Source organism: Conger conger, chromosome 15, assembly GCF_963514075.1.
Source record: "Conger conger chromosome 15, fConCon1.1, whole genome shotgun sequence".
Classification (NCBI taxonomy): Eukaryota; Metazoa; Chordata; class Actinopteri; order Anguilliformes; family Congridae; genus Conger; species Conger conger.
Window position 1 is genome coordinate 34519556 of NC_083774.1, and position 23943 is coordinate 34543498.

Here is a 23943-nt window from a genome sequence, read left to right on the forward strand (position 1 = left end):
TCAAAATGGGGGAGCTCGGAGAACAAAATAACACAGATAAAGACGGCCTGGGTCTGCGCGAGGCAGAGCAGAGACCTGTTCACGACCTGGGAAGAGTCACCGCTTCGGTTATCGACACCTGACTGGATTAAAAACGGAATAATTAGCGAACAAATGAAAACACCACGCCGCCTGTGAACAGGACATTGGAGACGCAAACGCGATCGTGGAAAGGCAGCTGACGTGCTAGCGCGTGCCAGAGAGAGGGGCAGGCGTTTCTACAGAGACCTGCACATCTGTGAGGATCGTGACCCTGACTCACGCTTTCAAAGGAACGCGGGAAATATCACCTTCTCCTCAGCCTCAGCAGGACACGCTCTCCTCCAGCGATCGCCATCTCCAGCACGCTTCCAAAGAGTCGCGTCTGCTCCTTTTTCCCTTAAACACCCAGTAACCTGTTCTCCTTTTCCCTTAAACACCCAGTAACCTGTTCTCCTTTTCCCTTAAACAGCCAGTAACCTGTTCTCCTTTTCCCTTAAACACCCAGTAACCTGTTCTCCTTTTCCCTTAAACGCCCAGTAACCTGTTCTCCTTTTCCCTTAAACAGCCAGTAACCTGTTCTCCTTTTCCCTTAAACAGCCAGTAACCTGTTCTCCTTTTCCCTTAAACAGCCAGTAACCTGTTCTCCTTTTCCCTTAAACACCCAGTAACCTGTTCTCCTTTTCCCTTAAACAGCCAGTAACCTGTTCTCCTTTTCCCTTAAACACCCAGTAACCTGTTCTCCTTTTCCCTTAAACACCCAGTAACCTGTTCTCCTTTTCCCTTAAACAGCCAGTAACCTGTTCTCCTTTTCCCTTAAACACCCAGTAACCTGTTCTCCTTTTCCCTTAAACAGCCAGTAACCTGTTCTCCTTTTCCCTTAAACACCCAGTAACCTGTTCTCCTTTTCCCTTAAACACCCAGTAACCTGTTCTCCTTTTCCCTTAAACACCCAGTAACCTGTTCTCCTTTTCCCTTAAACACCCAGTAACCTGTTCTCCTTTTCCCTTAAACACCCAGTAACCTGTTCTCCTTTTCCCTTAAACACCCAGTAACCTGTTCTCCTTTTCCCTTAAACACCCAGTAACCTGTTCCCTTAAACACCCAGAAAGCTTTATTCTTTTTCCTTAAACACCCAGTAACCTGTTCCCTTTTCCCTTAAACACCCAGTAACCTGTTCCCTTTTCCCTTAAACACCCAGTAACCTGTTTTCCTTTTCCCTTAAACACCCAGTAACCTGTTCCCTTAAACACCCAGAAAGCTTTATTCTTTTTCCTTAAACACCCAGTAACCTGTTCCCCTTTCCCTTAAACACCCAGTAACCTGTTCCCTTTTCCCTTAAACACCCAGTAACCTGTTCTCCTTTTCCCTTAAACAGCCAGTAAGCGTTACTCTTTTCCCTTAAACACTCAGTAACCTGTTCTCCTTTTCCCTTAAACACCCAGTAAGCATTACTCTTTTTCCGTTTAATGTCTTGTGAGGCATCCACAGTGGCGGTATTTCGGCATTGTAACCCCGCTAGGGCGCTTTAAGAAACGCGGTCGGCTTCGACTGTCCCGAGCCCCACACTGCACGTGTGTGCGGAGGCTCGGGGGCAGTGCTGGGGTACGGACAATAAAGGGGTCTCCCAGACACAGGGCGCTCGGGGTCAGCACATACATTTATTTAATTTATTTAATGTTTATTTGAGTAGGGACAATGCCAAGAGACATAGCATCATAACTGCCAGTTTACACCAGGTTCATGGAGCTGATGTTCTGCATACAGAGATTATAGCTATTGCTAGTTTCCAACTCCCATTCCTTGTGAGGCTTTTTTTATCAAAAAAGAAAGGAAAAATATTAAAAATAAGATACAAAGTGTTAAATGGAAGATGTTAAGAAACATACACACTTAAAATACAAATTCCTTATTACCCCCCGGCAGTGGGTTTGAGAACGGGATGACTCACACATCTTCCAAAGAGCGGAACCTGCCGGTGAATACGGACCAGCCCCATGAAAACACCGCCAAATTAAACTGAAGTCGAGCGCACCGAAGGAAACAAAATCTCAAATCCATGGAAGATGGCGGTCGGAGAACCGCTATGCATGAACGTAGCTATTAGGTTTGGGTCGGTCAACCAATGAGCCAAGCGTGTGTGTGTGTGTGTGTGTGTGTGTGTGTGTGTGTGTGTGTGCGCGCATGCATGCGTGCGTTCGTGTGTGTGCGTGTGCATGTGTGTGTATGTGTGTGTGCATGTGTGTGTGTGTGCGTGATGTGTGTGTGTGTGCGTGTGTGTGTGCGTGTGTGTGCATGTGTGTGTGTGTGCGTGCGTGCGTGCGTGCGTGCGTGCGTGCGTGTGTGCATGTGAGTGTGTGCGTGCATGTGTGTGTGTGCGTGCATGCGTGTGTGTGTGCGTGCATGCGTGTGTGTGTGAGTGCATGTGTGTGCGTGTGCATACTCTTCATCAACACTCTCATAAAGCTCTGATGGCAAATTTCCCCTATAAATTAGGGGAACTTTCAACCCAAGTTTTTTGTGGAGCCAAGTCGAATGGCACTTCAAATGGCATCTACATCAAACAGCCTCTGCATCAAACAGCATCAACGGACACCCTTCATATGAAGGGGAATACTGTACGTGCATCCCAGACCACAGCACACACTTCCTATCCAATTTGACGGAGCTTGAGAGGATCTGCCAGGAAGAATGGGATAAACTGCCCAAATCCAGGTGGGCAAAGCGTGTCCAGTCTTACCCAAGAAGACTTGAAGCTGTAATCGCAGCCAAAGGGGCTTCTACAAAGCACCGAACTAAGGGTCTGAATACTTATGTGTGCAAATCACAGATTTACAGATCAGTTTTTGATGTGTAATAAATTTGCAGAAATCTAATTAAATTTAAAAACATGCTCATTATGTGGCATTGAGTGCAGATTGATGGCCAAAAATTGTAATTTTATCCATTTGAAATTAAATCTACAACACAATAAAGTGTGCAAACAGTGAAGGTGTCTGAATATTTCTGAAGCCACTGTAAGTGCTTAATGCTACAAGCAAGTAATGAAAATGTAAACATTCAAATCATATCTTGTTTGATATTTGCAGGCTATTTTTCTAATAATCCATTTATGCCCGTTAAGTTAATAGTTAGTTAGTTAGCCTTAATGTTAAGATGCCGGATTTAGTGCCTGCTCAGGCTAGTACAGATAAAACACCATGAAGCTGGAGTCGATCGTTACACAGACCCAAAATAACGACTTTGATCAGTAGTACGGAGACGCACGCAGCCTGTCCCCTGCCTGTCCCCAGCCTGTCCCCAGCCTGTCCCCAGCCTGTCCGCAGCCGGTCCCCAGCCTGTCCCCAGCCTGTCCCCAGCCCGATGCAGCCTGTCCCCAGCCTGTCCCCAGCCCGATGCAGCCTGTCCCCAGCCCGATGCAGCCTGTCCCCAGCCCGATGCAGCCTGTCCCCAGCCTGTCCCCAGCCCGATGCAGCCTGTCCCCAGCCTGTCCCCAGCCCGATGCAGCCTGTCCCCAGCCCGATGCAGCCTGTCCCCAGCCTGTCCCCAGCCCGATGCAGCCTGTCCCCAGCCCGATGCAGCCTGTCCCCAGCCCGATGCAGCCTGTCCCCAGCCTGTCCCCAGCCCGATGCAGCCTGTCCCCAGCCCGATGCAGCCTGTCCCCAGCCTGTCCCCAGCCCGATGCAGCCTGTCCCCAGCCTGTCCCCAGCCCGATGCAGCCTGTCCCCAGCCTGTCCCCAGCCCGATGCAGCCTGTCCCCAGCCCGATGCAGCCTGTCCCCAGCCTGACGCAGCCTGTCCCCAGCCCGATGCTAAACACTGCAGTCACAAAACGCCATGTCTTCCGCCATCACGGCAGGCAGCGGTATCCTCAGGCAGGGCTCCGCGAGGGGGTCACTTCAGGGTCACTCCGGGAGGGGGGGGGCGGTTGGGGGGGGGTCAGGCGGAGGTTAGCAGGCGAGCGCCCGCGTTTTGCTGTCTCTTCGCTCCAGGGGCTGATGCGGTTTCGCTTGTTTGTTTGCAGCTGGTCCCTTGCCCATTACCCACCGCCTCCGAAAAGACCTTTCACTGCCTTTCTAAACGAGGGGAAAACGCGACAGAACAATAACACGTTTCACATCCCCTCTACCTTTTTCTGTGAAGCCAAGGCTTTTCTTCCTCCCCTCCCTCTGGATCACGCATGCTCAATTTGAAATGCGGCTAATGCCAAAGTAATGTCAAATTAAGCATTTCAAATTGAGCATGCTTTTTAATTTGTAATTTTTTTGTTCAGTGGCTAATGTCGAAACATTCGGAAAGTTGAAACGTAATGAAATTAACGACGGCGTGTCATTCAGTCAGAACCACCCTGGACATGCAGGGTGTGGTCACTCAGCACCCTCCAAAGCTCACCCAACACATTATAATTCCCACCTCCTGGTCTTCCTCACCCAACACCTTATAATTGCACGTATGGACTGGAGGACCGCACACTGAGTGTATGGACTGGAGGACCGCACACTGAGTGTATGGACTGGAGGACAGCACACTGAGTGTATGGACTGGAGGACAGCACACTGAGTGTATGGACTGGAGGACAGCATGCTGCACACTGAGCGTATGGACTGGAGGACAGTATGCTGAGCGTATGGACTGGAGGACTGCACACAGAGTATGGACTCCTTGCTTCCTCCACCTACCTTCTGGAAGGTTCCACAGAAACAGCAGCGCACGCGGCAGAGCCAGGCCGCGGCGGCCCGGAGCACAGCTTATTCTGTCATATTTCATCGCATTACACGCCGCACAAAGACCCCGTCTTGGGCTCGCTCATACATATTCTGCGGGGAATCTAATTACGGGGAAGCTAGATAAAGGAACACTTGCAAAGCAAGTGAATTATGTAAATAATCAGTCTTGAGCTTTCTGCTGGGGCGCTGACACTTCCTCCAGACCCTGGCACTCCGCTCCTCCACAGAGCGGCAGGCCCACCCCTCTGCGACAGGCCGGTCTTTTCACCGCCTTCGCCGTTAGCCTCCGAGGCTCGGCGCGGGGCCAGAGCCAATGAGAGGAAAAAAGCCCTTCAGGTAAACAGTATGATAAGCTAAGCTGCAACAAAAAAAAAAAAAAAAAAATTGGGACATTGTTTTGAACAGACAGGCAGTTGCTATAGAGACAGTTGCTAATTAACTGTATTCAACCGGGGGAACAAAGGGCTTAAGGGCTTGCAGGCCGGCATCTCTCCTTAGGAGCTATGTGCGATAGAGGCAGGAGCGCCAAGCCCCCTCTCCCCTTCCCCTCCCCTCTCCCTCTCCCTCACCCTCACCCGGGGCTGCTGTTGCCAAAATACCTGCGTCTCTGCCTGCCTGGCGGATTCCTTAAGAACGGCGGGTGGCGGCTAATGGAGACGCGGCTAACGGTCGGGACATGAAGCCATTGTGGCTCCGCGCTGCCTGCCCCGCTCTCCGGAGGCCCAGAGCACCGGCCAATCAGCGCACTTAATCAGCACGGAGGGCCACTTCAGCTCCGTCTCATCAGCTGGCATCTAAAACAACGGCCCCGTTGTAACAGTACTGTCTCAATACACTGGATTAAAATAACTTGGGTATACAAAATGTCATCAAGTAAGACTAACACATGAAACATTTCTCTTTTCCAAACAGAAAGGCTTGCTTATCAAACAGAGGCACAAGGCCTGTGTGTTTCCATCTGACATTGGAAAAAAAGAGGTTTAGACTGTGCATTGCACTTTATTTTCATCTATTTCCTATTTATTTCAAAAGAACTAAAAAAAATTTAAAAAAATTGGATCAGGGCTGGAATTACATCCACTCTTGACAATAAATTAATCAGTAAAATGTGCACAATTTCACATTGAGAAAACAATGGCTGTTCTTTACATGAATCACAGTTTACAAAGAGTTCTACACAAGGTGAACACGTTTTATTGCATGTTACAAAAAGCCCTCTTTTCCCGCAACATACGGAGATATTTACTTGGCATTTGGAGAATACAAAAACAAAAACAAACGAATTCCCCTATGGAAAAAACTCGAAGAAAAGAGTAAACAGAATGGTCAACTTGCTCTAAACAAGACTGAAAAACAACCCGCTATTGGCCACCAAAGAAGATGAAAAGATTTTTTGTTTTGTTTTTGTTTTGTTTTGCAGAGGCCAATGCAAAAAAAGGTTTGAGCCGAACGCAGGCGCAGACACAAAGAATCTGAGGTCCAGGCCGTGCAAGCATGATCTAACTGTCCGATGCTTGCACGGCTCAATGCATTTCATATGCATGGCTATTTGGACGTGTATGGTCACAGTTGACCATACAGGTTTGGCACTAGGACCCAGCGACAGCTGGCCGCTTGAAAAGGAAGCCCCTCCTCCACAGGCTCACGCGGGTCCCGCCCAGATCGCTCAGCTTTCGCCCCGGTTCTGGTCAACTTTTTTTTTCCTGGGAGTGAAAGAGATCTGCAGGACTGGCAGCTTTACAAATCTTTCTCCCCCTTCTGAATATCTCCAAATATCTGTACAGGACACCCCTCATTTCCAAAGCACTACAAATTGCCTTTTATACAGTTGTTCAACTTGTATTCTTTGTCTGCTTATTGCATTTTTTTTTTAACTGCGTTACAGCACAAAACCAGCCGACTCTTCCCTCCGAAGCAGCAGAGCCCATTTTTTCAGCCCCTGAATGAGCAAAGTTGCCAGAGCAACAGCTGGTCTGTGCCGTGCCTCCGATTCAGAGGAGGGCATTTGCAAACACACACACTGGCAACCTTAGAAGTCATTAAACGGGCCGCATTGCTGCGGGGGTGGGGGACTCCAGCCCCGAACACCTGCAGACACACAATGGTGACGCAGGCGGCCGGTCGCCTAACTGCTCAAATTCACGTTTTTCCCCGAGTTGCTTTTGGCCGAAGAGAGGCCGCCGCTCTGAGGCGACGCTGGGTTTGTGCGGCCCAGCGGGTCCTGAGTAAACATGCAACCGGACACCCGGAACATCTGCCCGGACGGACCCGGCATCTCGCCCGCTTCGGGCCTCGGAAAATCTGATACTGCAGATGACAAATGCGAAAGGCTGCGCCTGACAGGAACGCGGGCGCAATGTTTGTAAACACGGCTGTAAAGGCGAGTACGAAGTCAGCCAGCACTTGCTACATACTCTGCTGTATTTTAAAGGTACAATAGGTCATTTCTAACAGTCAAGAGAGAATTTGAATTGCAGCAACAAACACCTTCAGACCACAACACTGTTTATCTCTCCTTCGTCTCTATAAACGCGCTGACGTTGAAACGCCATTGGCTGTGGTAATTAGAACCAATTTTCAACCAATGAGCTTGAATTATTGTACAGTTATACAATGTTTTGGTACAGAGTGCTGGGCCGTCAACTGCATATTTTTAAACCCGTATTTAAGGACTATAAACACAGACAGAGGGTGAGTCAACATGTCAGTGAGCCTTTTTCAATGATAGGAAGGGATTGTAACAATGTTTTAACGCAAAAATCTTTCCTATTGCAACTAAGCATTGAAATACAAACCAAAAGATATTTTCAGTGTAATGCGTCGATATATAGACACAGACGTGAAAAACAGTGTTCACTAGGAACTGCAATTCCATTATGAGTTCCATTGTGTACATTACATTACAAGCCATTTAGTAGACGCTCTTATCCAGAGCGACGTACAACGAAGTGCAGATCAAACACAAGTACAAGTGTGAAGAGGACCTGAGAAGACGGTATGGTTCCGAGTCCTAGTGTAACCATACAGATACAATCAGAACCCTTGAAGAGTACATCAACTTCCAAACTAGCATACCACAGTTGGCAGCTAGAATACCCCGTGTACAACAATACAATAGCTAATACAAAAAAAATACCCCCATTAATTCCTGCCAGGTTAAATGGCTTAAGTGATCCAAGTCATCAGGGTACAAGTGTACCAGGGTACCAATCTTGGACTATAAATAAAAACATTTCAATATTATTTTTTTTGTTGAAGTTTGATCAACATGTCCTTATTGAAAACCAGGAATGATAAAGTTTGATTTAAATACTTTCAGAATCATGTGCAAAAATACCCTTTCCTAAATGTTACTATCTATATATATGTTATATAGAGTGGGCCTGCGAATTATTGGCACCCTTGAAAAATATACACTAACTAAACTAAAATGTATAGTATTATCTAACACGTGTAAAGTAGTGTGTATCATTAATATTCATAAGGAATCAACCAAAGTCTAACATTTTTCATTTTTAATAATTTGTGCAAGCACCCCTGGCGAAGATGACAGCTGTGAGTCTTTTCCTGTGATGTATTTATTAATAATATTAATAGTAATTTATTGGCTATAGAACACTTTTGATGGATTGTTGACTATTCCTCCATGCAGTTCAGTTCAGACCACAGATTCATCATGGGATTTAAGTCTGGAGACTGAGATGGCCATTGCAGGACATGAATGCTGTTTTCCCATTTTTCCCATTTTGCTGTTAACCATTTCTGTGTGGATTTTGGAGTTGGATATTTGGAGTCCTGCTGGACAATCTACCAATGGTCGAGCTGAGATAACCAAAAATCTGCCATTGATCTTAAATAGTGCTCCTGGACTCCTGGCAGCAAAACCACTCCTAAACACCAATGACCCGCTGCCATATTTGACAGTAGGTATAAGGTGCCACTCTTTGAATGGATTTCTCTTTTGCCACCAAACATGTTGATGGTGTGTATGGCTAAATCTCTTCCAGTCGTAATTCCAATGAGGTTTGGCAAATTCCAGATGCTTGGTTGTGTTTATTGTGCTCAGTAAGGGCTGTGTTCTTGCCACCCTTCCAAAGAGTTTGTTGGAATGGTGGCCATTTCTTGGATCTTTTTGAGACCTGGTGACCCCACAATTGTGACCTCTGCAATTCTTAAACTGTGATCCCTGGGTTCTGTATGGCCTTCCTCATCATCTACCTTACCGCCCGTGGGGACAAAATTTTATTTTTTAAGTCCTGACAAAGGGATTATGCATGCTTGTTACCTCATTTTTATACTATAGTGAAATAGGAAGTGGAATGACACAATATAGTTCCATTAGACTCAATTAACTAAATTAAGTAAAATTTCACTTTGTTTGATTTTATTTTTAAAATAATTGTGAGGGGTAATTTTGCCACCTGTAGTTTTCAGAAAGAAATTGAAACATGAGAATAAATGTATTGAAAAAAGTTTTCCTCTGTTTGATCATAAGAAATAGATTTTTGGAATGCAAATAATTCTTGAGCCCATTGTATGTATATATATATATATATAGCGATTTCTTTTTAGTAATTAGAATGCTGCTTCTTTAATGTATAAAAAATGTACAAAAAGTAAAAGGCAAGCCATATTTGTGGAGACAGAGGTATTTGTATGGCATATTTGAGAATTGACTGATTCTTCAGAAGCAGGTGGTTCTGGTTTTAGGTTTCCATCAGCTATAGGATTACAACAATAACACGTTGCAGTTGACATAGCTGTGCAGGAGGTCTAGTTAAACCAGGACTGAAGGCCAGTGAAGCGGTTGGGTTTCAAATACAGGGCTCCTTAAAAGTCAAAGTTATTTTTAAGCTTGACCCAGGGTTGCGGGGCTTTGGGGGAAATGTTCTCAACCCCAATTGGGCCCTAAACAGTGTAGAAAGATTATGGCTCAAATTAAGTTTTAACCAACAAAGGATTTAACAACTAACGACTTTGGCATTTTTTTATTAACAAAGCAAAAAAACCCCCCAGCTTTTAGTAGTTACTGGACAAATGTATGTTTTTATTGTCCTTAAAAATTCACGAGCTAAAAATTCACAATCTAAGGCACAGCTCCAGTGTTAGACCTCTTTCAAACTTTCTCCTCCCAGATTTTCTGCCTCTCACTCAGAACCCCACGGGCGCTCAGACCACGTGAGTGCCCCCCCCCCCCCCCGCCTGAGGGGGCCAGGGGAGCGTGGGGGGGGGGGGGGGGGGGGGCGGGGGGGTCGAGCGGCACACTCCGCGCGGATCAATTAAAACCCGCTCGGGCGAGTTCTGATCCGGAGAGGCGTGCGGTCGCCGCGGCCGAGAGGGCCTCGTGGCGACTCCCAGACTTTACGTTGCGTTTTGGCCGGAGGGGTCACATGACAGCTGCAGACCAATCGCCCGGGGGCTCTCCGGGCTTTCATTTGACACTGACAGCCCGTGAGAGACTCCGACACCAGAGGAAGAATAATATTCCCCCCCTTTTCCATGACATCACCGGGCCAGAAACGGGGTGAGGGGGAGGAGGGGACACAGCTGGTGGGAGCTGCAGTACCATCTGGTCTCGGCTAATAGTTCACGCTGCTTTACTTATAGACCCTGACTTCTCCAGAGGCATTAATGTGTGGCTGCCCCGCCAGGGACTCACACACATCTCCGTCATGAATCCCAGATTGTCAATTTCACCTGCGTCACGTCCACAAACTTGGGTTTTTTACGTCCCTTTCCCCTCTTCCCTCACCCCCCGGGGACAGACAAGCACTGCATACTTCAACCACACAACAGACGGTGCTAAAAAATGTCATATATCTCATATTAAATTATATATATATTGATTTTGGTTATTAATTATTTATCATGTTATTTATATATTCTCCAATACGATTTTTCTAAAACAAAAATATTCTATAATACAAAAAAAAATGTTTTTAAACATGCAGTGGTGTCTTACAGAAAAAATAAATACTGTATGTTTACTGTTAGACAATATTCTTGCTTTATGAAACGCATCTCAAAGCAGAATAATGACAAATGCTGATACTAATGAGGAAGAATCATCATGAATAGCAAAAAAGGAATAACAATAATGAATAACAATGATGATGAAAAGAAGGGTAGCATTGCGGAGGAATGAGGGTTTTCACATGGGCATTCCACAGCGCTATCTAGGGCCTGCGAGGTCACATTAACGGGGGTCATTAGCTCAGGAGGCATGATGAGAGATCGTCTGGCCGTCGGAAGGTCGCCAGTTCGACCCCCCCACCCTGGGTGTGTCAAAGCGTCCCTGAGCAAGACACCTAACCCCTAATAGCTGGACGGTGCCTTGCACGTCAGCCTGTCGCCGTTGGTGAGCGAGAGCGTGTGTGAGCGGGTGAATGAGAGGATAAAAGACTGTTGACTGTGTAATGGCACTCACCGTACATCTTGCCCTCGTTTAGGACCCGTTTAGGACCCGTTTAGGACCCGTTTAGGACACGTTTAGGACACGTTTAGGACACGTTTAGGACACGTTTAGGACACGTTTAGGACCCCCGCCCCGCGTACGTACCGTACATCTTGCCCTCGTCGGACAGGATGATCTTGCGGCGGCCGCAGGGCGGGTAGATGGCGAGCGCCTCCTGGAAGCTCTGCTCGATGTCGGGGCTCCACACGCCCTCGGCGTCGTTGTCCATGGGCTTGTCGGCCGAGTCGCTGAGCCGCTCCATGTCGTCGGCAGGGCTCTCGCTCCCGCTCCAGCTGCTGGGATCAATGGTGGCGCCTTCCTCTCTCCGGCCACAGCCGGAGCCGACTAGGGGGAGAAAAACCTGGAGAGACACAAGCGCCCAGTCACTCGCCAGACAGAGCGGGTGTTCCAGGGCTGGAGCGCGTCGCGGGCGACAGCAGCGCAGGAGAGGAAGGAGGGAGGAGGGGAAACGGGACTCCCCCCCTCTCCTCGCGCGGCGAGCGATCGGCCGCAAAATGGCCGCCGTCGCGTCACCCGGGTGGGCGGCAGTTCCCCCTCATCACTGCACAGCGCTTTCAGTGCGAGGAAAGAGCAATGTAAAATCTCACTACCTGTCTGAAAGGGGGAAGGAGAAAATGAGAGGATTTCTTGGATGGGTTACTGCCGAGGGTATTGTTTTTTTGCCCCTCTCTTTCGACGTGATACCGGACGCAAAGTGAAACTTTGCCCGCTCGGAAAACAGCCGTGCCCGTTCTGCCCCCCTCCGTGGACGGCGCTGTAAACCGTTAATTGGAGAGGCAAGTCGTTTTGCGTCGGTGCGCCGGCCCTGAATCAATCGGCATATCTGACTGGCCATTTTATACGAGCGCCGGGCGCAGAATGTCGGAAGGCCACATGACGGATGGAAATAAACGGACAAACTGTAAAAAAAAACAAAAAAACGGCCGTTTAAAAGTGAACGGGGAGGCAAGGGCCCCGAGAACTAATGCGAGAATTGGCCTTAAGTCATTAATCCAACACAGCTGCTATCTCCTTTACCAGCAGTGCTGGGTCTCTGTAAAAGCCTTTATGCCAACCCAGCCTTTCAGGCCCTGTCAAACAGCCTCTTAAATCTGGACCAAATTCATGTCGGAGGATTGCTGAACAAAGGTTTATGAAGCACAATGAAAGCAGGAGCCTTTCTCTACAATGTCCAAAGCAATATCAGTATTGCTTTAAAATCCCCATCAATCAAAGCCCCCCACCCCCTCCACCACCAGTCTCTTCGCTGACGGGGAGAAGCCGTTTCCACACAAGGCCTTCCCCAGGCAAAGCTCCATTTTCCTTACATGCTTATGCTGTAAAACAATCCACCCAAAAATCACATTCCCGTTAAAAACTCATCCTGAAAAACCCAGATGATGATCCAGGTTGGAAGAAACCACATTTTTAAAGGCGCCAGAAAAAGGACCTTGGGTCTCTAAACACAACCAGACATCTCTCTCTACTCCCCTACCCCAGCACAAACTCACAGGCCAGAAAAACCGGGCTGTACAACTGTGCAGATCACGGCTTGTCACGAGTTGGAGGCGGTTCTGGACGTGCAGGGAATGGATCTTCAGTTTGGGTCAGACATACTGCATTAGAAAGGAAATAAAAACTATCTTTATCAATGAAACCAGCACAAGTTCCTGAGCCCACTCTCCTCCTCTCAGGGTTCACTCTGGCCCGGCAGCCCCAGGCTCTACAGCAGGACCAGCAGCGGGTATTTCTTCTACAGTGTTGGTTCAAGAGAAAGGGGGATGGGCGGGAAAGGGGGAGGAGGGGAGAGGAAAAAGGAAAAAAAAAAGAGAGAAAAAAACGCTCCCAGAGAGTGGAGGGGAAGGGAACTCGTACTGAATTCTGTTTTTGTGCTGCTGAATGCTGACAGAGCAGATCCCACTCATGGACCGGGAGGGGCGAGGGGGGACTCTATTCCAACCACTAAATGGGTCTTTTTTTCCACCCCCTGGCTCCTCACCTCCTTCAACCTCTACCCCTCACACACACACACACTCTCTCTCTCTCTCTCTCTCTCTCTCACACACACACACACACACACACACACACACACACACACACACACACACACACACACACACACACATACACATACACACACACACACACACACACACACACACACACACACACACACACAGCCCCCCCCCCCCCCCCCCCACAAATAATGAAGTACAGTGGTAATCACTTCCAGCGAGGCAAGGCTTACAACGTGGTAGTCTGGCCTGATTCTGCACTCTGAAAAACAATGTGTGTGTGTGTGTGTGTGTGTGTGTTTTAATTATTTTCTTCTGCAAATGGAACCATCTGAGGTTTGGGGGGTGGGGTTTCGGAACAGGATTTAGTTTTCTGGAAGCCTCAGCCGAGATTTCATTCAGGGAGCGTCTTTTCAAAATCACATCATTTTGGGACATTGGGGCGGTTTTTTCGAAAATGGCAGCCAACACCTGTTCCATTTCCTGTTGCGAGGGTTTGTGACCAGGGCTGAGTGTGGAGGGGGTTGGCCTGAGGGCACGTGGGTTCACCGTGGAGCACGGCGACAGAGTGCGTGGGCCCGTGGTCACGCGCGTGCCCGTGCCCGTGATCATACAACCGCGTGGAAAGCCCTGCTGTTCCAGCCTGCGATCCCACAGGTGCCCCCACCCCCAACCCCGACACACAAGACCGGGAGCGCGGAGATGAATTATTAATAATGCCGCCCCCTCCCTGCACAATGGCTAAACATAAACCATGTGTTCGACCATTACAGGCTTTTTACAGCTGTGTTTGAAGGGGGGGGGTTGTCTATAATCATATTTCCATGCAGGAAAAACACCCCAAGGAACCCACCCCCCATCCCCCAAAAAAAATAAAAATCCACTTTAAAAATCCATCAGTTTGGAATGGACAGTTGTGGCCCTTGTTGTCTTGCGGTAATCGGGCCCTTGCTGGTCCTGGCTGCTCCTCAGATGAAGAGCGGAGGCTGGCACACACAGGGCTTCTGCTGGGGAATAGCCACAGTCAGGGAGGCTGCAGGGCTTCTACAGATGCCACGGACCACCGGGGATACCCTCTCCTACTGACACCCAGGTTCCCCTCTCCTACTGACACCCAGGTTCCCCTCTCCTACTGACACCCAGGTTCCCCTCTCCTACTGACACCCAGGTTCCCCTCTCCTACTGACACCCAGGTTCCCCTCAGCCAGCTCATTCACATCAGTATTACTGATATGTTATCTGAACAGGGGCATAATTTCAGTTTCAACTGCGGGGGACGCACACGCTCAAAGAGAAAGTGTTTTTTCACGTTGTTACACGCTGCTCCGGATAAGAGCAAAATAAGCCAACTGCCTGTAATGTAATGTAAAGTGTACATTTTCGTTCTTCAAGGATCACATTTTCAATTGTCCCCCAAAACTACAATAATGTTCTCTTTGGGCACAAATTAGTATGTTATCCAAGCAAACAAAAGGTACAAATTAGTTATTTATTGCTGGCTAGGGGTACAATTTTATGTACCTATAGGATACTGCCCCAGCAACAAGCATTTGTATCTTTTTAGGCACTTTTCATGTTACGGTGATCTTTTGATTGATGTTCCATATAATAAGAGTAACCGTCTGCAGGAGCATGGTGGAGAATAGGGACCTCTAACCTGCATATCAGGCCTGTTTGTGCTGTGCAGGATAAAGCTGTCTCAAGGGCTTTTTAATCCCGCTAAATAAGATCAATGACAGAGTGCACAGCACCCTTCCCCCTAATCTAAGGGCGCATTGGGCCAATTCCCAAAACTAAATATCATGTAATCATTATTCTCATTTAAAATCAGATGAGTTTGATTAAAGATGGTAGATCTTCACCCCTTACCAGCTAATTCTCGTCATTATTCTTTTTTACTATAATTATCACAATTGTTCTTATAAAATTGGATTATGAATATGGAGGCCATCTGATAAACTCTGGATAATGCGCCAGTGAACATCACGAGAACAGCTTTTCAGACAGCAGGAGACACAATGTAAACTGTCAACCCAAGTGTTTGAAGCAGAGTCACCCAGCTACAGTACATAAACAGTGTCTAAACACAGCCACTCATATTGTCACATTACATAAATAATCACTCTTTTGGGAATTAAAATCACTATGGTTAAAACAAGAAGATATATATCTTTGTTCACTGCTAATGCTGTTAATGCTCCTCTAGTCCACCTGTAGTGCATGAAGGTGTACCCATGTGTAGTTCTTGATATAACCTATGAATAATAATAAATGATAGAAATACTTTCAAACATGTATTCAAGTAATTATTTTATCTCTTGATGCGATGTAGGCTACGGTTTGGGTTTTCAGTCGGTGAAGGTGAGAGCGCGCACGATCGGTAATGCTGTGAATCAGAACGGGTCAGCAGGCTTAAAGGAGGACAGTCGCGCATTCCCGCTCCCCCGCCGTGACGAATGTGAAGTGACATCGCGGCACCGGCTCTCTCGCCGCGGAGCTACAATGCATCAATCCATACAACGTAATAGAGCATCTGAAAAAATCGATAGCCAACACCGCTGCTTAATCACTGTACATGGCTGTAGTCGTTCTACACTCATTTACTCTGGAATAAATCACCTTAAATAATTTGCCTCTGCCTCTATTCCATACACAGCGTTCCTCGTGAGAGTACCTACTTCTTTAAAGCCTCAATTACAGTGGTAATTTCCCAATAAAAATTCGTCTCACCAAAGACGTTAAATCGCAGTAGACCTCCGTGCTTTCGGCTATTAATAACCAATTTTACTTTTTTGTTCGTTATTTTGACGTCTCTGAAGTCTATAAGCTTACTTGGTTTGCTTTTGTCATGGACATAGTACTTTCAAGGGCAGGGAGCAAGGAATATTCAATTACAGACTTTCATTAATAACCCCTTGTTGAAAGTGAGTGCGTTAACCCCCCATGAGAAGAATGAGCTATGAAATTCAATAACGGTTTGGGGTGATGCAAACGACCCTGACCAGACTTGTAAAAAACTAAAATAGAAATACCTACACAAATTGTAGTGATCTGAATTTCCTCCGTTTTTTTTCCTCCGCCCCAACACATTTTGAAAGACAATTTTTACAACAGCCAGAAAGAGGTAACTTCAAATGGAGAATAGAAATGAAAAGCAACATGTTTGCAGGCACTATTCGCACTGGAGAGGTGCAGTTTTGACCCAGATCCAGCACCAGCTGTTCTTCTCGTGCAGCAAAAACTGAGCATTCTGGGAAGTCTCTGAAACTACATCCAAAATTGCCAGCTAAATCTCAGCTCAATCAAAGAGGAAACAAAGCTGAAGAATTTCAACTGAAAATTCCAAACAGGCCAAAGTTGGCAGCATATCTCTGCGACGAAGGTGAAAGAAAGAGAGAGAGGGGAGGGAGAGAGGGAGAGAGAGAGAGAGAGAGAGAGAGAGAGAGAGAGAGAGATAGAGACTCACAGCTCTGAGGCATGTGTTTGAGTAATTAAACAGCTTTTCATCCGATGTTTAAGGCTGTGTTTCTTAGCACTGTGCCGGCGGTGTTCACTGAACAGGCCGCGGCTGGCTGAGTTGCGGCTGTCCGTGGCTCGCCATGGTTGTTTGCGGTGATGTGGGAGCTGGAATGTTGTGATTGGTGCAATATGGCTCCAGATGAGGCTGGAGAGGGCTGTTTGTCCGGATCCCGGTGGCAGATGGGAGAGGGAGATTAGTCATGCTACAATGTACTGTGGCTACACTTAGCTCGAGCGCTATCCTCACGGCAAGGACAGCACTCCAGACAAACGCATGGCGAGGACGGAATTCAGCGCTGAAAGGGACAAAAACATTAAGCCGCTTGGCTCTGTCTCCCCTTATCCCTCTCCCCCTCTCTCTCTCCCTCCGTCCCCCCCTCTGCCTCTCCTTCTCCGTCCCTCTCTCCCAACTTCTCCCTCCCTCTCTCCCTCTCTCTCTCTCTCCCACCCTCTCTCCCAACTTCTCCCTCCCTCTCTCTCTCTCCCTCCCTCTCTCTCTCCCAACTTCTCCCTCCCTCTCTCTCTCTCCCTCCCTCTCTCTCTCCCAACTTCTCCCTCCCTCTCTCTCTCTCTCCCTCCCTCTCTCTCTCCCAACTTCTCCCTCCCTCTCTCTCCCCCTCCCTCTCTCCCAACTTCTCCCTCCCTCCCTCTCTCTCTCCTTCCCTCTCTCCCAACATCTCCCTCCCTCTCTCTCCCTCCTTCTCCCTCAGTGTAGTCTTCCATTGCTTTGGTAGAGCGCGGTAGCCTACGCGAGTGAGCAGCAGCGCCGCACAGTCGGCCCCGTACGGTCGCCGTGCTTCATTACGACCGCGAGCGTAAAAAGCTCTACCGCGGCCTAATGAAGCGCACCTCCGCAGAAATCCGTAAAGAGGTGTAGCAGGAACGCTCTCCGTCTCGTGTCATTACCTAATCAAACTCTAATAGGGCAAAAAAAAGAGCCTCTCTGAGCGCAAACTTGGCAAACGGACAGAAAAGTACCACCTCGGCGTGTGTATGGAGGAGGCATGCATTAAATACGGCCCTTTCCACAGCAGAAATATGCCGAGAGGACATAACCAAATCAGCATGGAAATCTATTGGCAATAAAGGCCTGCTAGATGAGCGCTTGCGTACTTTCAGCCACTTGCTGCTTCTATGAAGGAAGGGGGGAAAAAACCCAAAACAACAACAAGGACAATGGCATCATTTAGTCGCGCCGGGCTTTGGCAGCACGTACAGGGAGAGTGTCCGTTTAGCAAGCGCTGCTTCTTACGTCATGGAAACAAAAGCCAAACAAAACAGGGACGGGATTGGGAAAATCATGGACCCAAAAACGAGTCTCATTAGTTTTTCACCGAATCTATAGAAAAATAAGGCCTGAAGTTCCATGGCAAGACCAGGTACTTAGATATTTAGTTTTGGGTATATCTGAACGCCTCATACCGTAAAATGATCAGCCATTTCATGGCGCGTTGCACAATGTTCCGTTTAATTAGCGGAGCGCAGTTAGGAAAAGCAGAAACCTGCTCCCCAGGCACAGATCAGCGGTTTCCAAACATTATATCCACATTCATAGTAAATATATCATTGTTTTGGATCAAAATACTTTTCCACACTTTACAAAGCTATTCTGGGGCATTGGAACCTACATTCACTGAGCACTAACTAACTAAATATTTGCATTAACAGGTAGACCTGTTAATGCAAATATTTAATCACCCAATGATGTGGCAGCAGCTAAATGCAGACATGGTCAATAGGTTCAGCTGTTTTTCAGACCAAATGTCAGAATGGGGAATAAATATAATCTAAGTGACTTTGACCGTGGAATGATTGTTGGTGCCAGACAGGGTGGTTTGAATATCTCAGAAACTGCTGATCTCCTGGGATTAGATTTTCACACACAACAGTCCCTAGAGTTTGCAGAGAGTGGTGCAAGAAAAGAAAAACAGCCAGTGAGCAGCAGGTCAGGGGGAAAAACCCCTCGTTAATGAGAGAGGTCAGTGGACACGGGCCAGACGGGTCAAAATACCGTCACCTGCTTCAAAGCAGGCATTCCTGCACTATTCCCAAATTCCTGAAAGGAGTATGGGGATCCACTCTTCCAAATTCCTCCTTTCATCATATAGGCCTGCTCATGGAAGTGTCCAAAGCAGTAAAGGACTGACTATTCTGACATCCTCACCTAATCCTGTTCTATCACAGGAGGTTGTCGACGTGATTTCAAAATTTAAATTCAACTGACGAGAGTACATTTCACTCTAACGGGACACATCGCGTCCCTCTCGGACTCTCCGGGTTAAATTCCCACTCATCATTTCACCGTGTCCTGACATGGACTCCGTCCACTGAACCAGCAACGCGCACACGCACAGATGCTGCAAGGCGGCCGCCAGTGTAGCAGGTGTTGCGATGGCAGCGGTCTTCCCACAGACGGGACGTTTATGGTCCACTTCCCCCGCGGGCGAGGCCCAGGACCTGATCCAGAACCCACATCCAGTCCCGGGTCTCAGCACCCTCTGGAGCATCCGCAGGTGTGATCCCCCCCCCCCCCCCCCAGGCGTGCCCCGACCTGCCTCCCCCGTGCACAGACACACCAGCACATGCTCACCAGCTGTTCTGCCATCGGGGACGTTTCGTGATCACCGACGTTTGCCGATCAGGGACTCAGCGCGGTCAGACACATACCACACTCTGTCTGAACGGCTACGTCCCTCTTGTCTTTTAAGTCACAATTCAAAACACACTTTTATAAAATCGCTTTTACCGGATTGTACACCTTGGGTTTTTAATGATTGCACCTTATTTTAGTTCCCTGTTTTTCCTGTCTTGTTTCTGTTTGTACAGTACTTTGTAACCGATTGTTTTGAAAAGTGCTATAGAAATCAAGTTATAATAATAATAATAATAATAATAATAATAATAATAATAATAATAATTATTATTATTATTACTATTACTATTATTATTATTATTACTATTATTATTATAGACCTGGGTTTGACATTAAATGGAGGGAAATGGTGCCACAACATAGTTTGAAGCATGTCAGTTCAGAGAAACTACAAGTCAAGTCCAGATATGAGTAAGCGTTCTTTTTTTTTTCTCTTTTTTTTTAAACAAAGGATTTATTTACATGAAGGAGGAATTGTTCTACAAGATTTTCCCTTCACCACAGCATACAATCATTTTAGCCTACATTAGTCAAATCGCAACAGCTGTCCCCTTTCATTAGACGAGAAACAACTGAGCCCGCAGGATAGAAAACAAGTCCCTCAACAGAAGAGAAAGGGAGCGTGGGACTGCGGAGGAACAGAGCACCTCCGACAGGCCAAGCCCAGCCGAGCACTACGCTAACGACCCCAACATCTCACCTGCATGTTCAACCAAGTGCTGAAAAGCACAATACAAGGTGGCGTGGTCATCGTAAAGTCATATCCTTGAGCTACTTCGTCTACTCTCAAGGTCACGCGTTATCCAAAACAACCAATTTTCAAAAGGGCGTTTATAATATGCGCTTAAGGATTATGCTACACAAAGCAAAGCATATGTACAATGTATCAGTAAATATGCATCAATGCATCAATCATACTGATACTGATTGATTAGTTAAGAGCAGCTTTGTGAAATTAATATAACATTAATATAATCTTAAAAACTTCAATGAGTACATGTGACAATTAAGATACTACTATTTGAGTTTTGCAGAGACATTGGAAAATTATTTCTCTAAGAAATTCTAATATTTCTTTGGCCTAAATGCATTTTTCAACAAATGCGCTCTTATCAAAAGTTAAAAGCAGCACACTAAAAATCAACAAACCTGCGGAGGCCATCTGATAAAAGGAAATGCTAAATATTTTGAATATAACCAATTTATTCACCCTTATTACATACACATTTTAATCAATATTTACAGCACAATCAAATAATTACCTTTATCATTACCTCCAGGTATATAAGCATTAATTACATTTGCATAATGGATACTAAACGTTGCTTTATTATTGTCAAATGGAATTTACTAGAGTAAAGTCTTTCAAAATATAATCAAATGCGTTGCCTGTAAATTGCCATTCAAGCGACAAGAAGCAATAAGAAAGCTTAAACATACAATAGCTCATTTCGGAATTCTGACGGCCTTCTCTGTGAGCGTGCTGACATTGAACCCCCCACCCCATTGGCTGTGGCAATTAGACCCAATTTTCAACCAATGAGCTTGAATTGTTGCACAGCTATACAATGTTTTGGTACGGACTGTCGGTTCCTCGACTGCATATTTTGAAACCTGAATTTAAGGACTATAAATACAACCAGAGGGTGAGTCAACATGTCAGTGAGCCTTTTTCAAGGATAGCAAGGGATTAACAATGGTCTTGTAACAGTGTTTTCACACAAAAACCTTACCAATTGTATCTTTAATCACAGAATCCATAAAGTATCCGAGGGCTTGTAGGGACAAGACAAAATCAACAAAATTAACTGTACTCCAAAGTGATTATAATAGTGATTACAAAAATAAGAAAGACAAATAAATGGCATATTACATATCATCCGTTGCTGTAACTACCAGCCAAAAATCACCGGAACACCACACAACAAAATAAAGGTGAACGATGCACAGCTCAGAGTATTGCATCTTGGTTTCTGGAGCTGGCATAAATTAAATAACTTTACATATTGTTACTTCAATTAAAATCAAAATGCAAATAGCAGAACTTTAATTGGCAATAAGAAATGATAATTTGGAGTAGGTCTGTTATGCCATTACCCTAAATAACACGAGCGCCAGGTGAATCGGCATCTCATTTCTTCAAACTCGTCCTTTCAATGCCCTTGTACAACACAGACTTGCCAAAGTTAAAACTTCTAGTTTTACAACAGCTGTAATAACTTCTTTATTTTATTTCTTTGTGCAAAGCCCTTTTATCATTACCTCTGCAGTTATTCATACTTTTAAAAACTTGCGAACATTAATTAACAAGTGAATTAACAGAAACTATGACTGTTCAATCCATAACTAACAAAAAGTGTCAGAAAGAGAGAAAATATGGGGGAAAAAACAATGAAATCTTGCTTGGTATAGCTGAGTGCATACATGCTGGTACCAATGTTGGTAAACAACAAATCTTGTAATCTTTTTCCAACCATAACCGTGATGTCAGCTGGCACCCTATTGAAGAAAAGGACCTCTAGTCGAAACAAAATCCATTATACTTGACCGAATTTCCTGGCAATGGTAATTCAGTGGGAGGTGAAAGGAAGAAGCATATCAACTAAGAGGGGGAAATCTGTTTAGACCAGGCATTGGCTTACTTAGCCTACCAACATTAGCGATAACCGTTTGGATGGATGCCTTGTTTGCCAGTTTAGGCTGGCAGCATTTCCTCCAGTGTCATTTTCTGAAAAGGCTCGGTGGTTTCCGCTATGCGAGCAGGGTCAGGCCAGCGAGAGGCAGCGCTGGCTAATGAGCGTAGCCACGGCGGCGCATTGTTTGCTTTTCCCCCATCCATTGTAATGCCTAATGTTTTTTCCACATGCTTTGCCTGCAAGAGCTGCTGGAGCCTTGTGCTGTGGCACACCGGCACTGCAAACCCTGCATTCAGACTGTTTTTCTCCCGTTGGATTTCCAACATAATTTAATATTCCAGTTCTTTTCCGAGGTGTAGCTTAGTGGACGGATTTATAGTTGATCAGAAGTACTTCCTCTTATTGAAGCACAGCACCATTTATCCTATCAAGACATTGATATGTGAAATTAATGCAAATGGTTCATTCCAACAAGCTGCTTTTCAATGTCCTTACCAGTTTATTTGGTATGTTATGAGGTGCCCAGCATCATTTTCATTACTGAAGAATCAGTTTGTATGACTTCACCTGCATGTGAAGCGTGTTTGTGTAACCGATGACGACAATGCTCAGTAAACACAATGGCCGATGTCAACGGCTGACCAATAGAGAGCAGGAACGTGCAGAGGAGAGATCTGTCCCGCTGAACGGGTGCAGAGGCTCACCGAAGACATCCTGGTGACCGTGCGGCAGGGGTGTCTAAAGTGACCGCGACCAAGCTCGTTTCCTTAACGCAAGCCTACGCTAGCGGCAGGCGTACAAAAACAACGAATCGCACCGCCACAAACGCACATGCCCAAACCCGCCGTGCCATTCGCCGTTCCACGGAGAAGCAGGCCGGCCTTTGTCCGCCGCAGAAAAGGCAGTGGTGAAGACAGCTCTTCCCCGCTATTCGTACATCTGTATTAATGACATTAAATACTTACACCACTGCAATATATTACTCTGTCATCGGGCGCAGAATTCAATTAACGATGACCTAAAAATGCTTCCTTTCAAGCTTTTCTGTGCGAGATGCTTTGCATTTCAATGGCGTATATCCGTGAAAGAGTGCGCCCATCTTGTGTTGAGGCACCTCCTTAGCACTCAGCTATGTGGGACACGGTGCTTTTATTCCACCGGAGTGAACCGCACTGCTGCGGGAGTCATTATCACCCTATCAACCCGCCGCCACTGGCACTAGCCTATTTACTTGTTCATTCGTCCTCCCCTTTCTGTGATCCCACACGACATCGGTCTACATGTCATTCTTTTGTTTTCTTTGTTGTAAAGTAATTGCGGGGATGATATGAAAATGGATGAATTTCCGCTCTCTGTAATTAAGAAGGCCCCCTCCCGCCCGCCAACACCAGCCAACCCCAACACCCCCCCCCCCCCCCCTCCTCCCCACTGCCCAAATGTACATAATAAACAATCGATGACGAGTAGATCTACCGTGAAACGCGTCGCCAGCTCTCCACAGTGTCTTAGGTGTGTGTCGGTTAATCAAACGGTTTTATCCATGGAGGGAAGGGTGGGACATCTTCTGACAGGTATGGACTTTCCTTCAATTTTCACCCCATCTGCACCTGACAAAATTGTTATCCGTATGTAGGAGCGAGACTGGTCTCCAATCACTAGCTCTACAGACTGATTATTTCCACTCTGAGTGTCAAGCGTTTGTGGAGAGACCTAATGATTGCCATTCAGCAGAATGAGCTTCCCAGCCATGGAAGAATTGTTCCAGTGCGTATTGATTGTTTCACCAGTCTGGACCCAATGGCACATTTTGCTACTCAACTTGTCTGGCTTAATGAAGCACACAACATATATAGAGACAACTGCGGCTATTTCATGTGGCCCTGGACCAGCTTTCAAATCAGTTATGTCAATGGAACACCCAC

General features: G+C 46.5%; 1 protein-coding gene across 4 annotated transcripts in view; it reads right to left on the bottom strand.

The window, feature by feature from the left end:
* LOC133111697 (transcriptional enhancer factor TEF-1) overlaps positions 1-23943 on the bottom strand; it is a 92856-nt gene that overhangs the window by 51916 nt on the left and 16997 nt on the right. For all 4 annotated transcript variants that reach the window (XM_061222239.1, XM_061222237.1, XM_061222236.1 and 1 more), the window contains exon 3: positions 11304-11559. In XM_061222239.1, the coding sequence (XP_061078223.1) occupies positions 11304-11460 (157 nt within the window). In that variant the 5' untranslated portion in view covers positions 11461-11559. The remainder of the gene's footprint in view (positions 1-11303; positions 11560-23943) is intronic.